The following is a 13,898-nucleotide window of genomic DNA, read 5'->3' as shown; positions in this document are numbered from 1 at the left end:
TAACATCAGCGATGACTGATAACTATCGTGTGATACTCGATTCGTACAGGAATGAGTACTTGTGCGAAGAGGCGCGACGTACGAAAGCGTTGCATTAAATATGTTTGTATGTATGTATTTGCAACTATGCACACACTGATGTAATACGTCAGAACGTATCTGGCTAGATAACAGCGAAGCAGGTACTTAACCTAACAAAACTTTCCTTTGTGTTCTATATCTGCAAAATCGTCAAAATACCAAAAAAGACAAACGGAAATTCACATCATTTCTAAATAAATATTGTTAAATTATAAGAACGAATTTGCATTAAAAATAATAATTTTGTTTTTTCAAAAATCTAAACGGCAATATTAGACTGACAAATGCTGACAATGTTAATTTTAATTAGTAAAGGAGATATTTTTTTAATAATTTTTTAATCATTTTTTTAATTATCTCGTCTTTTACTTTACTATACTCTTTCTTCGTTCTTAACCTTAAGCACTAAACTCCTTAATTTGTTCAACCTGTATTATAAAGATGTCTTCTTAGCAACCCAAAGAAATATTGCAGACACTTTCCATTTGCGTAACACCTCAATTTCAAAAGAAACTTGGAAAAGTTTTATGAATATATATAAATTAAATATGACATTCATGATGTTTTTATTTGTTATGTCATCTCACCTATGATATTATTACATAGATCGCAGTATTTCATGAAACTTCTCTTGAATTGATTGTTACATATTACTTTTCTTTTACAACAACATTTCTTTTTGTTCTTCCTGAAAGATGCGCTGCGTCTTTCTGTATTCAACGTTGTATTTATACATATCCTGAATCATGGCATGGCACTGCAGTGGAGCTACAAACCAAGAAATGGTAACTAAATTAAAAGGTAAAGTCTCTTTGTAATAACTTTGATAAATTGATACTGAGTACCGATATGACAATATGGTAATATACAGGACTTAATTATGAAATTGTATTTTAGAAGCAGGTATTTTAACAACGGACAGAGCAGAAGCAGCAATGCTTGCTGTAGATAGAGCACGCTATTATCATGAATCAAATCCATATCTTGATCAACCAAGAAAAATTGGTTACAATGTTACAATTAGTGCTCCCCACATGGTTAGTAAACTACTTTATATATATTTATTATTTAGGTTATACACATATTATATAATAAACTATTGTTACACAAGTGATTAAAAAATATGTAATAACAAATTTGGATATAATAACTAGCAAAATTATAGAAATTTAACTATTTTAAATTTAGAACTATACCTACTTCTAGAGTAAAACAAACATTGTTTTTCAGCATGCATATGCCTTGTCTATTCTCTCTGACCAATTATTTGATGGAGCAAAAGCATTGGATGTTGGTTCAGGATCTGGTTACTTGTCAGCATGCATGGCATTTATGGTGGGTCCACGTGGTCATGTGGTTGGGATCGATCATATTCCAGAGCTAATAGAAATCTCTACGAAAAACGTAAGCGAAGATTGTCCTCATTTCATCAAGGAAGAACGCATTAAATTTGTAGGTAAGAAAATGCCAAGCTATAAACACGTTGTTGCAAATTCTATTCACGAATAGTTGGTGTCGGGAAAAAGGAAAAAGGAATTCCTTGTCAGTATCTGGTCTTTTTCCTACGACCTTTGAAAACTTCACATATTCAAGAATTTGAAAATAACGTAGATATGTTGAAGTAAAAAATAATCGTAATCCACCAACGTGGATTAGGTATGTACCTTGCCACGAAGAATCAAACAGGACTGTGTCCACCAACTGCGTGACTTTGACTGTGCATTATATAAAACATAGACCAAAGACTAACAACAGGTCATTGTAAATGCGCCTAGTGGGAGACGGCCGATTGGGATATGCTGCTGAAGCCCCTTACAACGCGATTCATGTTGGAGCGGCAGCGGAAACTTTACCACAACAGGTACCGCAATATGCTTAAAGATATAAACATATGTATATACCATTACATATTCTTGTAACAAATTATTAAGATTGAAGATTGTCCTGCATTTCAGTTGATAGATCAACTAACTCCTGGTGGACGGCTGGTTTGTCCGGTCGTTGCCATAGAAGGTCTTCAGAGGTTTCAAGATCTGGTACAAGTAGATAAGAACATTGATGGTACGATCACAAAAAAAAAGCTGATGCAAGTCTCCTATATTCCTCTTACCGATCCTGCTACTCAATTATCAAATGATTATTAATACAATATATTCAAACATTTAGAAATTATATAAGCAACTTTCAGTGTCGAAACGCAAGATTATCATTGACTAAGACGATGATTATGTCGTGATAACAATGATTTTCTTAAAGAATGTTAACTTGGACGAATATATTTCTTTTTTTCCTCTCGCGTTACTTAATATTCTTGAGATAATGGTTTTTTCTACTGACACGTGCAACGATAAAATATATTTTCCATGTATGAACTAGCTCAACGGAGTGTTCGCTTAATAGTGTACCACTGGTATTGTTATAATAACTAAGCACATGATAAATGATATACATTTAAGTAAAATTGATGAAATTCGTTTGAATATTCTGGATTATCTTTCATTGTTCACATATTTAAAAAAAATAACAAATGTATGTATTTAATGGATTATTTATAGATATAAGTTTTTAGTCTTTAGATTAGCTTAGTTTAGTTACATAAATCGAGTAATATAAAGACAGACTGCTTGAAATTTGGTTTTGAAATTGCCGCCATAGTAGCATAGTGATATTTGTCGGTCCTGTGTATAAAAGCTAACCTAAAAAAAGGAAATCAATGCAACGATGAGGTGTGTCAGCAACGCAAATAGATTAGTTTTTAGCATAAACTGAAATTATTGGAAATTATTAGTGGTTTTACGTTGGAAAGATTATCGAATCTATAAAGGATTTCGTGATTCAACAGAGAATACTTGTTAAATTATGAAGTAACAGAGAACATTAAATGAAAAAATAGGAAACAACTTCGAACATTAATTTTCACGTCAACCAAACGAAAACAGTTTGAATATGGTACTTGAGACGGTTAGGATTTACAATAAGGAGCAGAAAATAATCGTTGGTCGTGGATGTGTTCAAAACGTCGATCAACAAAATTTCTACGCGATGTGTCGGACTAAAATTTGCAATCCAGATTAAATAGAATGCTGCAATTACACATAGAGCGGAAACAGGTAATTAAAGCTGTAATTTACTTTTTTATAGCTGTTTCACCGTTGACATTGATAATCTAATAGCTATTATAGTTGAAAGAAACAAATTTATATTTCATTTCATTTCATTTATATTTCATAAATTTTTATTTCGTGTATTTTATCCTGTTTATTTCTAATCAATAGTCGTAAGTTTTTTTTAGATACGAATAAGATCAAATATGGAACACGATATAAATTAATATAAATATTGATTTAATATTAAATAGATATACATTCTCCATTCTATTTATCGCGATTTCAAGTTAATATTTGATCCGAATCACTAGTAATTCCAGTCGAAGTTGCAAATTTTTTTATAATCACAATAATTGAATAAAAGATCCTTATTATGACTAGAATTAGAATATAATTTGGCATTTAAATCTAAAGTTATCGATCAAAGTTGATGAAACGTAGTTTAACTATGCGTCTAATTTCTTGTTCATTGTCAATGTCATTTTTCGTTGAATAATACTTAAATACTGTAATATATGCATGATGAAGAGAATCTGCAGGTTAATTATGTAAGAACATATAGATCTATCTAATATAAAATATTTATATTGATATCATTGTATTTTCACATATCATTATCTATTATTATCATCCAAGGCAGATTTCTTTATTGGAACGTACACAGTAACGTAATTGTGATTGTGAATGAATATATATATATATATACAATTTAATATTTGCCGAAGTAGTGAAAGGATTGACCGGGTTTTAAGTGGATAGCAGGCAGCGGATTACACAAAAAAGATAAAAAAAGTAAAATGATTTGCCATGCAACCTTCAACCGGTTTTACTTCGATTGCCAACCGTAAAAAGTGTATTCGTTAATTTTGTACGTTCAGCTTGGAATGATCATAAATACTAATATTTCGGAATAAGCGAAGTGGTATTTTAAATTATATATATATATACGTTCGTACATATAAACGAATATTGATGTAAAGTTGGTATGCACCAAACGCACATTTTTAAAACATTCACGAACGTTTAACAGTGCTTGTGAGAAAAAAAGTATTCACGAGTATTTATCGCCAACCCGCAGTCTGTCTTCAAATCGATATCGACCGCTGACTGACAGCGAATTTTCTTTTTATGTATGTACGTATGTACACACATTATGTTAGCAAATGTTAGCGAATACCCATAAATACGTTATGTAGGTACGCGGCCGACGGATGCCCGACTTGACAAGCATCTATGCGTACATACATATATCGAAAATCGATTCTGCCAAGGCAAAGAAATGTGTAATACGATTTAATAGATCAAAGGTGTAACATGATTTAAATAAATTAAAAAATGCGTCAAAACAAGAACGCTTGTCATCTGATAAGATGTAAAGTAACGATAAAAATACAGAAATATATTTTGTTTTCCTAGAAATATTATGATAGCAACCATTCGATAGCAATGATTAATGATAGTGATTAAGTTAATAATTAATGGTTAAAGATATAAAAGAATGACAAAAAGTAGAAGCTATGTACATAAAAATATGACACGATGTGTCGCAACCTTTTAGTAGATATTCGTTCGATATGAAAAGAAACGCGCGTCTGATTCACGGTTCAGTATAACGTCGACCGTTTCCTTGATAGGAGTTGATTATAATACGATTTCGTGTGTGAGCCACGCCGAAATTTGGTTTGTTTTACATTATCACTTACTACGTATACAATTATATATTTATACTAATTTTTTTCTCCCCTTTTCTCTTAGTTTTTCTTTTTCTTTTCCATCTTCCTCCTCGCCCCCTCTGATCCCTCTATCGTAGCTCTTGCCTCTGTCCAAGTGATTGCGATTCTTGAGTCAGCAATACAATAGGAGAGTGTCCCAATATCAGAAGTATAGTGACAAGTAGTGGTAATGATTATGTTTTAGCATGTAACGAACCGTGAGGTAATCGAATTATAATGATATTACGTTATAGTTTTAATCACGCGTCGTGTTCAATGATAAATTTATTGGAACCAGTGCTCATGACTTTTTACAGGGATTTATTGTCAGTTGAAAGAACACTATATCAAAGCGAAAACAAATTCTTCGAATAGCGAGAGCAAGTTTTTTTTAGTTGATTACTGAATGAACAGGAGACTGGTTCTATACGATGATTCATCAGTTTCCATAGGACTGCGAAGAATCAAGTCGCTTAATAAAACAGTTATATATCTTTCAATGACTATGTCGAATCGTAAAACACATTAACTTGAAACGAGGTTATCCGAACTTAACTTAAACTGACTGAACATAGTATAAGCATTCCTATCTGAGTATTTCTATTTCAATATCGATCGTGACCCTGTACACTCTTCTTGATATCGACCTTCTTAGAATGCCCGATGTATTCCGATCCGTTTGCTTAGAAGAAAGCGGATAAGTTCGTTGAGCATATTATACTTTTTAACGTAAATTTATCGATGCAGATATTTAACCGCATAATCGAAACAGATTGCTTCAATATCATTATGAAAGAATTAGATCGATCGTGTTTGAAATTTTGCGCGCAATTTTTGCCGCCATGTGATTACATAAACGCGAGACAATTTTAACATTTGAAGGAAGAGAATATCTATTAGAAAAAGTATGTAAGAAATAATCGTAAACAAAGCGAGAACGTAAAATTTCTTTCTATAGTTTCGGGAAATCGATTCATATACCGATCGAAATATACAGGGTGGTTGGTAACTGGTGGTACAAGCGGAAAGGGGGTGATTCTACGCGAAAAAAGAAGTCGAAAATATGGAATAAAAATTTTTCGTTTGAGGCTTTGTTTTCGAGAAAATCGACTTTGAACTTTCGCTCGGTACGCGTGCACTTTATCACATCTCGTTATAACGGATCTTACCGTAGATTTTTAAAAAAATTTAAAAAAAAAAGAAAAATTTGTATTCTATATTTTCGACTTCTTTTTTCGCGTAGAATCACCCCCTTTCCGTTTGTACCGCCAATTACCAACCACCCTGTATACACGTACTTATATAGGAATGTGAGTATAGCAAGATCATCGATGATAGTGTACGAAGATAGTGTACTGTAACGAAGCGTAATGGTAAACAGTTCGATAAATCTTCAAGTTTACATTAATTCTTTCATGGAAAGTTTTATAATTGTTGAAGATAGCGTGTTACGTAAGTACGTACTATTTATCTAAATGATGTCAAACAGAAAAATAAAGTAATTTCTCTTGATCAATATAAATTTCTAAATGACCGACCGCTTGATTTTAAATTGTATAGCTGTCCGGATGGTCGTAATCGAACGATGAGTTGCGCGATTCCCGCAAAGTATACAGGTTTCCGCGTTTAGCATCATAGATATGAAATTGTACCGTTTTGCGTCTTATCATATACCGTGACAGTCACGATTATGTATGTATGTGATATACGTATCATTGCACAGTTGTATATCGTTCTCTTGAAATGTCTCTACTTCCTACGATATTTATACTTATATTCTCCTTTTTATTCTAGTCTTCATTTTCTTCATTTTTTTTTTTTTTTTTTAATTTTTTATCGTTTACACGCATTTCATTTCATTTACAAACATTGAGCGATCGTGACGATTTGCTCCTTCGTTTTTTCTACGACTACATAGGATATTTACAGAACATTATCGGTATTTGTTTGTTACAGCTCTTGAATTGGAACGATTGCCCGAATAAACGAGAATAACAAATAGGTACAACGATGCAAAATTGTTGTGACGATGGCGATAACGACGTCGTCTATAAGGATGTAGTCATTATAGGTACGATTCGCTTACAAATACGAAATTTGTATCCACTAGGTAACATATATACCTGTACTAGAATCCAAAAGATTCGTAAATTTGCCTCGTGTCGTGCCTACGCAGCGATACGTTTCCTTTTACTTACAAGATTATCTTTAAAATTCTAAAAGATAGAAGAGTCTCTATAAGCCATACCGAATCTTTTGGCCTCTAGTGTAATTAAGTTCTATACGATCGTATTCTCGTTGATCGATTTCGTGATCAGGAAATTCCGTATATGGTCAATATATTAGATCGTAGCACACGATTTCAGGTGGAAACACACGGTAACGGCCGTTTTTCCCGTGATAATACGCGCTGAAGTATCGCGAAAAAGCAGTGCGAAAGGATAAAAGAATCGGTATTGTCTGTATTCTATACACAGGGTGGTGTGTATGTTTTGTTCAGGAAACGGACCTAGTGGAATATGCCTTTCTTTCATGCTTGCTGGAAATTGGCCTTATTATACCGGTGAACCACATCCCGCGGATGAAATGCTCACAGCCAGATTACACTCGAGCACGAGGTCCGGAAATGATGACGAGGAATGTTGCGATAAGACGAGTCAAGAACAACAACAATTAGGGAATGAATCGAGATGCCATCGATGGCACGAGAGTGAGAATACCAAGTTGAGAAAATGCCAGGGGAACAGCGGTGGAAGGGGCTTGGCGAGCAGTACGCGTTGCAAATTGGAATGCCTTTCTTCCGGACTGGAAGGTAGAACCGGTGGTCGACCTTTGGCTCTTCTTATGGACCAACTTCAACATCCCTGTGTCGATGCTGGCCTTGATGTACCTTCTCTGCTTACCTGGAAATCGGTCGAGCAACATCCTGAGCATAAAGTGATCGATCACATTGTGCTCGGTAAAGGTCAACCTGGTGGTTCATGGCAGGTAACGAACGTGGGACATGTATTATCGGGTAACGGGCTTGCGGTTAATTAAACCGCGTACCGCGGTGATGACAAAGAAATCTGACGATACACCCCGATGTTGGCAATACCGCCGGTAAAGAAACGATCAACGATGTTGTTGATCTGTTCTCGGTTTCTTTGTTCCTCTGCTACATGTTTCCTTCAGTTCGGCAGACACAAACCTTTCACCTAACCAATTTATTCGAATCGATAGAGTTTACGAATACGTCACGAATATCGTTTGACAGGCGAGAACGTTTATCATTACACAAGTTAAACGTGTTTCAAGGTTCAATTTAGAATTGATAAATTAATTGTGTGTTAGTCGATGGACCCAAACGTGTTGACCATCAGCTTGAACCGATGGATGTCGTTGCCCGATTTAGACATAAGACAATGGGAGATGTTGGTCGAGTCCGAAGAACTTCAAAAAGCAAATTCGACAGAGGGTAAACCGTCGTGCATGTACTATGCCTTTCAAGAGAAACCGAGTGCATGTAAAACGGCTAGCAGAATTTCTGTTGGTACAGTGGCTGCCTATTACAAAGATTACGTACGGAGAAAGAAGTTGGAGCAGTACTTTCGATGGTTGGTTCGCACAGTAATTTATTGTAGTTGCAATGCTCGCAAGTTGTGTCTCATCCTGTAACCGCTAATCACATGCACGTTTACTTTTTAGCGAGACTGTAGTTACTTCAGTGAGACTGTGCTGCGATTCTCGTCATCATCATCATCCACAGCAACAACAACAACAACAACAACAAGATCGTTACGGATGGATAGTCGATGGTTTCGATAAACAAACCGGGAAACCGTTTCGCTATCGCTGCAAAAGAGTCGTTCTTGCCACAGGCACGACCGATTTATCAAATCAATTGGGTATAGCCGGTGAAGATTCTCAACTTGATTGGGTAACGCACGATCTAAACAAGCTGGAATCAAGATTGGATCATTTGATTAGTCATCAGCAACATGGTACGCGAAATGCTTCTTTCCTTTTCTCTCGAAACAGCTTAAGCTTTGCTAAAATTACTTGGAATTAGATTATGGAATAACTCGATGGTCGATTCAATTTTAGCAAACGAAGTAGAGGAACGACGGCAACCAATTGATCCAGTATTAGTGATCGGTTCCGGACTAAGTGCTGCCGATGCAATCATGGCCGTTCGTTTTCATGGCATTCCCGTCTTGCATGCATTTCGTGACTCGTCCAACGAATGGAATAAATCAAACGACGAGAAAATACGCACTATCTATGATAGATTGCAAGGTCTACCCAGCTCGATGTATCCCGAATATCACAAGGTATACGAGATGATGGCTGATGGTGGTACTAATTATCCTCTATACAAAGCATTACCGGGGTACACGTTGCTCGGACTTACTGCAAATGATACTGATTTCATTGATGGTGCCGGATTCGAAAAACATCCGATGGTTACGCTTGTCGACCCAGACGGATGCACACACGCTTTTCGTGTCTCTGCCGTAGCCATCCTTATCGGTATGTATCAAATCCGTACAAACCAAAACCAAATCATACTTTCGTTTCGCTTTCGCTTGTTAAATATTTTCAGCTAAGAAAATTCGTTCGTTCACAGGTTACAAGCCTGATTTGTCCTATCTCAAAGCTGACGGTATCGGGCTTGGTAAATATTTCGAGAAACCTATAGATGGTAAATCGAATCCTATTGAGGTTGACGATTTTACTTATGAAGTAATCAAAGCCCCGAGATCTGGACTTTACGCTTTAGGTCCTTTAGTCGGTGATAATTTCGTACGTTACATACTCGGTGGAGCGTTTGCAATTTTAGTTCACATTCTAAATACCTCGTCTCCGTCTTTTACTTGAGTAATGTGTAGTCGCACAAGCCTCTTAACTCATGTTCGATCGATTCTGAGTCTCTGCAGAATCGTAAACAAACCGCACGCGTTTTTTATTCGTACATTCTGTACTATACTTATCCAGGAACATTTTTCTCTATTCAGCTGATGTACCTTTCTACCACCGTGTATAAAAACAAAGTAAACGTAAACTCTTTTACGCGTAAATGATATCCAAATTGTTTATCACTTGATGCTAATTTGTCCCTTAGTTTTTCAAAATGCGTGCGTACTTTTAACAAAATCTACACGAAACTGCTTATACAAGTATATTAAGGTTTTTATCATGAATCTTGACCAAGGAAAACAAATCCGATCATACAGATGATACAATAAAATTCATACGACTTTAACATCAGCATTTAGTGCATTCCATTTATTAGAATAAACTTTTTATTACAGAAAAGTTTTTATTACAGAATTGCAGTATTGCGAATCACATATTGAACGTTAAACTACTTCTTCATAGGTAGGTACTATTCCATAGGTTGAATTTTCTTCAGCTTAATAAATCTCAGAAGAAAGCGTATTTTATGAATTTCTATTGTTCCTTGGTTAACGAATCGTTTCTAATTTGTATAACATAAGATTTTTGTAAAACTGAATAAATAATTATACCACACTCGGAGTTTATGTAACGCATGTTTGCATACATTCACGAGTACGCACATACCGTGTGAAACAAACGAAGAATATGCAGATACTATAATTTATATGTATAATTATCTTTATAAGTATACAAATACGTGCAAGCAAGAAAATCGTTCAAACTCTAATAACAGTAATATTTTTTTAAAAATTCAATCTATATATATGTATATAGATAGATATACATAGATATATAAACGATATAGATATAGATAATATATGTACCGCTCAGTCTGTGATAAAAAAAAGTGCAATATTCGAGGAAAATTTATTTAGTGTTCATAAGAATGAAAATTCAATATTGTTAACTAATGTTATTATTTATCTTAATGTCTATTAGACTATATCAAAAAATATTTATTTATGATATTTAAGTCAATGTTAAATAATATAAGAATCATAGCATACGTTCGATAAAATATTCATTTATTTTAAAAAAGGAAAGGAAACAACTGCAATACACTACACACACAAGAGTAAGTTCACCTTTCATATTTCTTCTTCTCTTGTATACTATACTACATCAGACCAGACTAGACTACTAAAATTGTCAATCAGCCAAAAGGTGACAATCTGCCGATCGACATTTATCATACCTTTTTACGGTTTATTTTATTTGTGAACACATTTGATTTCCGTTTGTTTCAGCTACTCTTTGTTTTATTAAAAATTTACAGCTGTAATCTCAACGTAAATATATGTTACAGTTAATTTAAATTCAAAATATAATTAAAAATTATGGTTATTAATATTTACATTTATATTATATATAAGTCTTAAGACGCCCGTCACATGTAATGATGTATACAATAAACAATACGGAATAAATAACCGGAAATAAGTCAACACTATGGAATGATTTCGAGCATGAAATGAAAAGAATAATTGATACAGTCACAAAAATAAAATATGTATCTGCTTAATTATATTCCATATTACTTTCCTGTTTACGTTGTATCAGAAATTTCCCAAAGTATTTTATCGAAAAATATTTTTTGCCCAAATTATACATTATGTAAGCATGTTTTTCATTTTTTACAAAAATAATTAATAACAAATTATATACTAAAATGCAATCGTGCAAATTGAAATAGAAATTTCATGTTTTAAATACAACAAAAAGAAAGCTGACTAGAATAATGGCGCCTGCAAGCACGACTATACAATACAACTTTTTATTGGCTCTTTGATAAGAGTCTGCCTTTCTCAGTTGTTTGTAACCCTCTTGTACTTGTACCTGTGTCTGTTCAATATTATAATCGATCCTATCCAAAATGGTACCTTGATCCTGCACCATACTTGCTAAATCCTATTCAAGAACAATTTTTTATTTATTATTTTATACAGTAATTTTAATATTATTCATAAACTCATCCAATATGTCAGTCTTCAGAACCACTTACTTTGAATATATGCCTGAGATCTGCTATACTTTGAACTATGTTGCCAATCTGTTCTTCTCTTTCTACGGCTAATTTCATTCTATCTTCAGGATCCTCCAATTGTAAAAGTACAGAATCTTGTTGTTGTTGTTCTCTATTATCCCAAGAATCTGAATTTGTTTCATTTGACTCCATTAACCATGTGTCTGCTGCAGCGTTATTTAAAAATATTGACTGATCTTCTGTAAAAAATTGGTTACTCCTCTCTTCTCTTGACTTTACCTCTAAAATAATTAAGCAAAGTCAAACATTTTTTTCTTCATGTAACCAGCCTACAGGAAAATCAGACATGTCTATAAATCATACGTGTTAAATAGTGATTCTGAGCTGATCTGTATCGTAGACCCAGCTCTTGTAAAGCTGTTGAAAGTGCCATTACCGCGCTTATGGCTAATTGACGTTCCACAGATCCAGTAGCATGCCTTGCTGCAGTTTTTATTGTTTGTACTTGATGATAACCACTAGAAAATGCACGTCCTATTTCTCGTGTCAGTTGTTCCATTTGTCTCTCTTCCTGTAGACATGTTTTTAACGATTTGCTCTCTAATAATTAAGTAATCAAAATAAATCAGAAGGATTGTTTAATCTTCTGGCAAAAGTATATGAATATTTTAGTTTTAGCATAATAATCATTGTGGTTAATGACAAACCTGTGATGTATCGTCTAATGTTGGCCTAGTTAATTGTTTAGCATGTAATTCTACTAAGCTGTCTATTTTGACACGCAATCTACTTAAAATATATTGGGTCTCCTCCAAGGCATCTGTCCATACAGGTGGTGCGTTACTTTCCAAATTAACATTTTTTAATTCGACGTTGTCCGAGGTACCAGAATCCGAAGCCACTAGTGCCATTCGGTCAGACAAATTCTAAAACGTTGTATCCCATTATTTAACCTCTAAATTTCCCATGAAAAGATTAATGTCGCCGATTTTTCGTAAATTATAGGTTATGTATATCATACTTGTTCGGCATATATGTGCTTGCTTTGTAAAGCATTATTTCGCATTAAAATGAATGGTTCTGTTAAATTTCGCATAGCCATTTTGATCAAATTCTTTATAATTCGCTAAATGATTTATAACAGTTCGCTACTTGTCACACTCCTTTTTACGTAGAGCAACTCTACCTTCTCAATATGCTCCATCTGTCATCGCGAAACAATTGAAATAGTTTATCAACTAAAATTATTAAACAAGTCTTCAGTATATATTTTGCTAAAACCTTTATTTCAGCCCTCATAAGTTAAAAAATACTGCTTAGCTGCCGAAAAATTTGCATTTTTTAATTTTGCCACCTGTCGATTTGATATAATTAAATATGTAATACATATATATGTATTATGTACTTCAAACGTAAATATCTTAAGATTAAATGATGGGAACGGTATAATTATAAAGATCGTCGAATTTGTTTTTCACTTTCTACAAAGGTATCGGATAATAAATATAGAGCCCTATTTAAAAAAATACTGATGGCCTCAAAATCCCGTAAAAAAAATAATCATGAGCAAAAGCTGATACATGTGGCCCTTCAAATAATGTAACCTTGTCCTAAGAAATTTTTTCGTGCAACATACAACAATAAATAAGATATTTATGTATATAACACCTTGTATATAACATATACATATATCACATATTTGCTCGAAAATTCAAATAATAAAAAGATTCGTGCAAAATATTATCCGGTATACTATACGCGTGCCTATTTTGTTATAAAACATCGATCTATTCACGGCAACATTCCTCTAAACTAACTTACGTTAAATTTGAAAATTTAACATGGTTCTGTGTATGTTTTCGTTATGAGTACTTACTTGCAATTATTTATCATTGATTACATAAAAAAACATTTTGTGATATCAATAATACATATTTTTTATTAAATTATCTTAGTAGAATGTTTTGGACAGACATCACATACAGGTCAATACACTTGTAACATTGATACATAAATCTTAAATGTATGTAACTAACTGTAATTACATTAATTTAATTTTTAATCATTCAAGTT

The 13,898-nt window shown here is 33.7% G+C and overlaps 3 protein-coding genes across 7 annotated transcripts; 2 read left to right on the top strand and 1 right to left on the bottom strand.

Annotated features, from left to right (window-relative positions):
• The first annotated feature begins 14 nt into the window (after positions 1–14).
• On the top strand, positions 15–2,506 carry LOC138181645 (protein-L-isoaspartate(D-aspartate) O-methyltransferase). The gene is made up of 6 exons (XM_069116668.1): positions 15–182; positions 777–882; positions 979–1,118; positions 1,312–1,537; positions 1,857–1,942; positions 2,037–2,506. Exons 2-6 carry the CDS (start codon positions 828–830, stop codon positions 2,223–2,225), a joined length of 696 nt encoding a protein of 231 aa, XP_068972769.1. The 5' UTR covers positions 15–182; positions 777–827; the 3' UTR covers positions 2,226–2,506.
• A 176-nt stretch (positions 2,507–2,682) lies between these two features.
• Positions 2,683–10,414, top strand: LOC138181633 (oxidative stress-induced growth inhibitor 1). Of its 5 annotated transcripts, none has more exons than XM_069116645.1 (7): positions 2,683–3,191; positions 6,857–6,971; positions 7,401–7,888; positions 8,234–8,496; positions 8,588–8,883; positions 8,987–9,412; positions 10,212–10,414. In XM_069116645.1, the coding sequence occupies exons 2-7, from the start codon at positions 6,911–6,913 to the stop codon at positions 10,244–10,246; spliced, it is 1,569 nt and encodes a 522-aa protein (XP_068972746.1). In that variant the 5' UTR covers positions 2,683–3,191; positions 6,857–6,910; the 3' UTR covers positions 10,247–10,414. The 5 variants fall into 5 exon arrangements, with proteins under 5 accessions (XP_068972746.1, XP_068972744.1, XP_068972745.1 ...); XM_069116643.1 differs by having other exon boundaries at positions 2,691–3,191; positions 8,993–9,412; positions 9,510–10,414; XM_069116644.1 differs by having other exon boundaries at positions 2,692–3,191; positions 8,996–9,412; positions 9,510–10,414.
• On the bottom strand, positions 10,214–13,603 carry Syx16 (syntaxin 16). Its single transcript, XM_069116665.1, has 5 exons — positions 12,847–13,603; positions 12,533–12,751; positions 12,189–12,396; positions 11,844–12,106; positions 10,214–11,749 (listed from the first exon to the last, which is right to left on the bottom strand). The coding sequence occupies exons 1-5, from the start codon at positions 12,925–12,927 to the stop codon at positions 11,540–11,542; spliced, it is 981 nt and encodes a 326-aa protein (XP_068972766.1). The 5' UTR covers positions 12,928–13,603; the 3' UTR covers positions 10,214–11,539.
• Positions 13,604–13,898: the final 295 nt, after the last annotated feature.

Source organism: Bombus flavifrons, chromosome 7 (genome assembly GCF_040668555.2).
Source record: "Bombus flavifrons isolate JBK064 chromosome 7, iyBomFlav1_principal, whole genome shotgun sequence".
Lineage (NCBI taxonomy): Eukaryota > Metazoa > Arthropoda > Insecta > Hymenoptera > Apidae > Bombus > Bombus flavifrons.
Note: the sequence above shows the minus strand (reverse complement) of the source record. Positions and strands in the feature narration are given on the sequence as shown.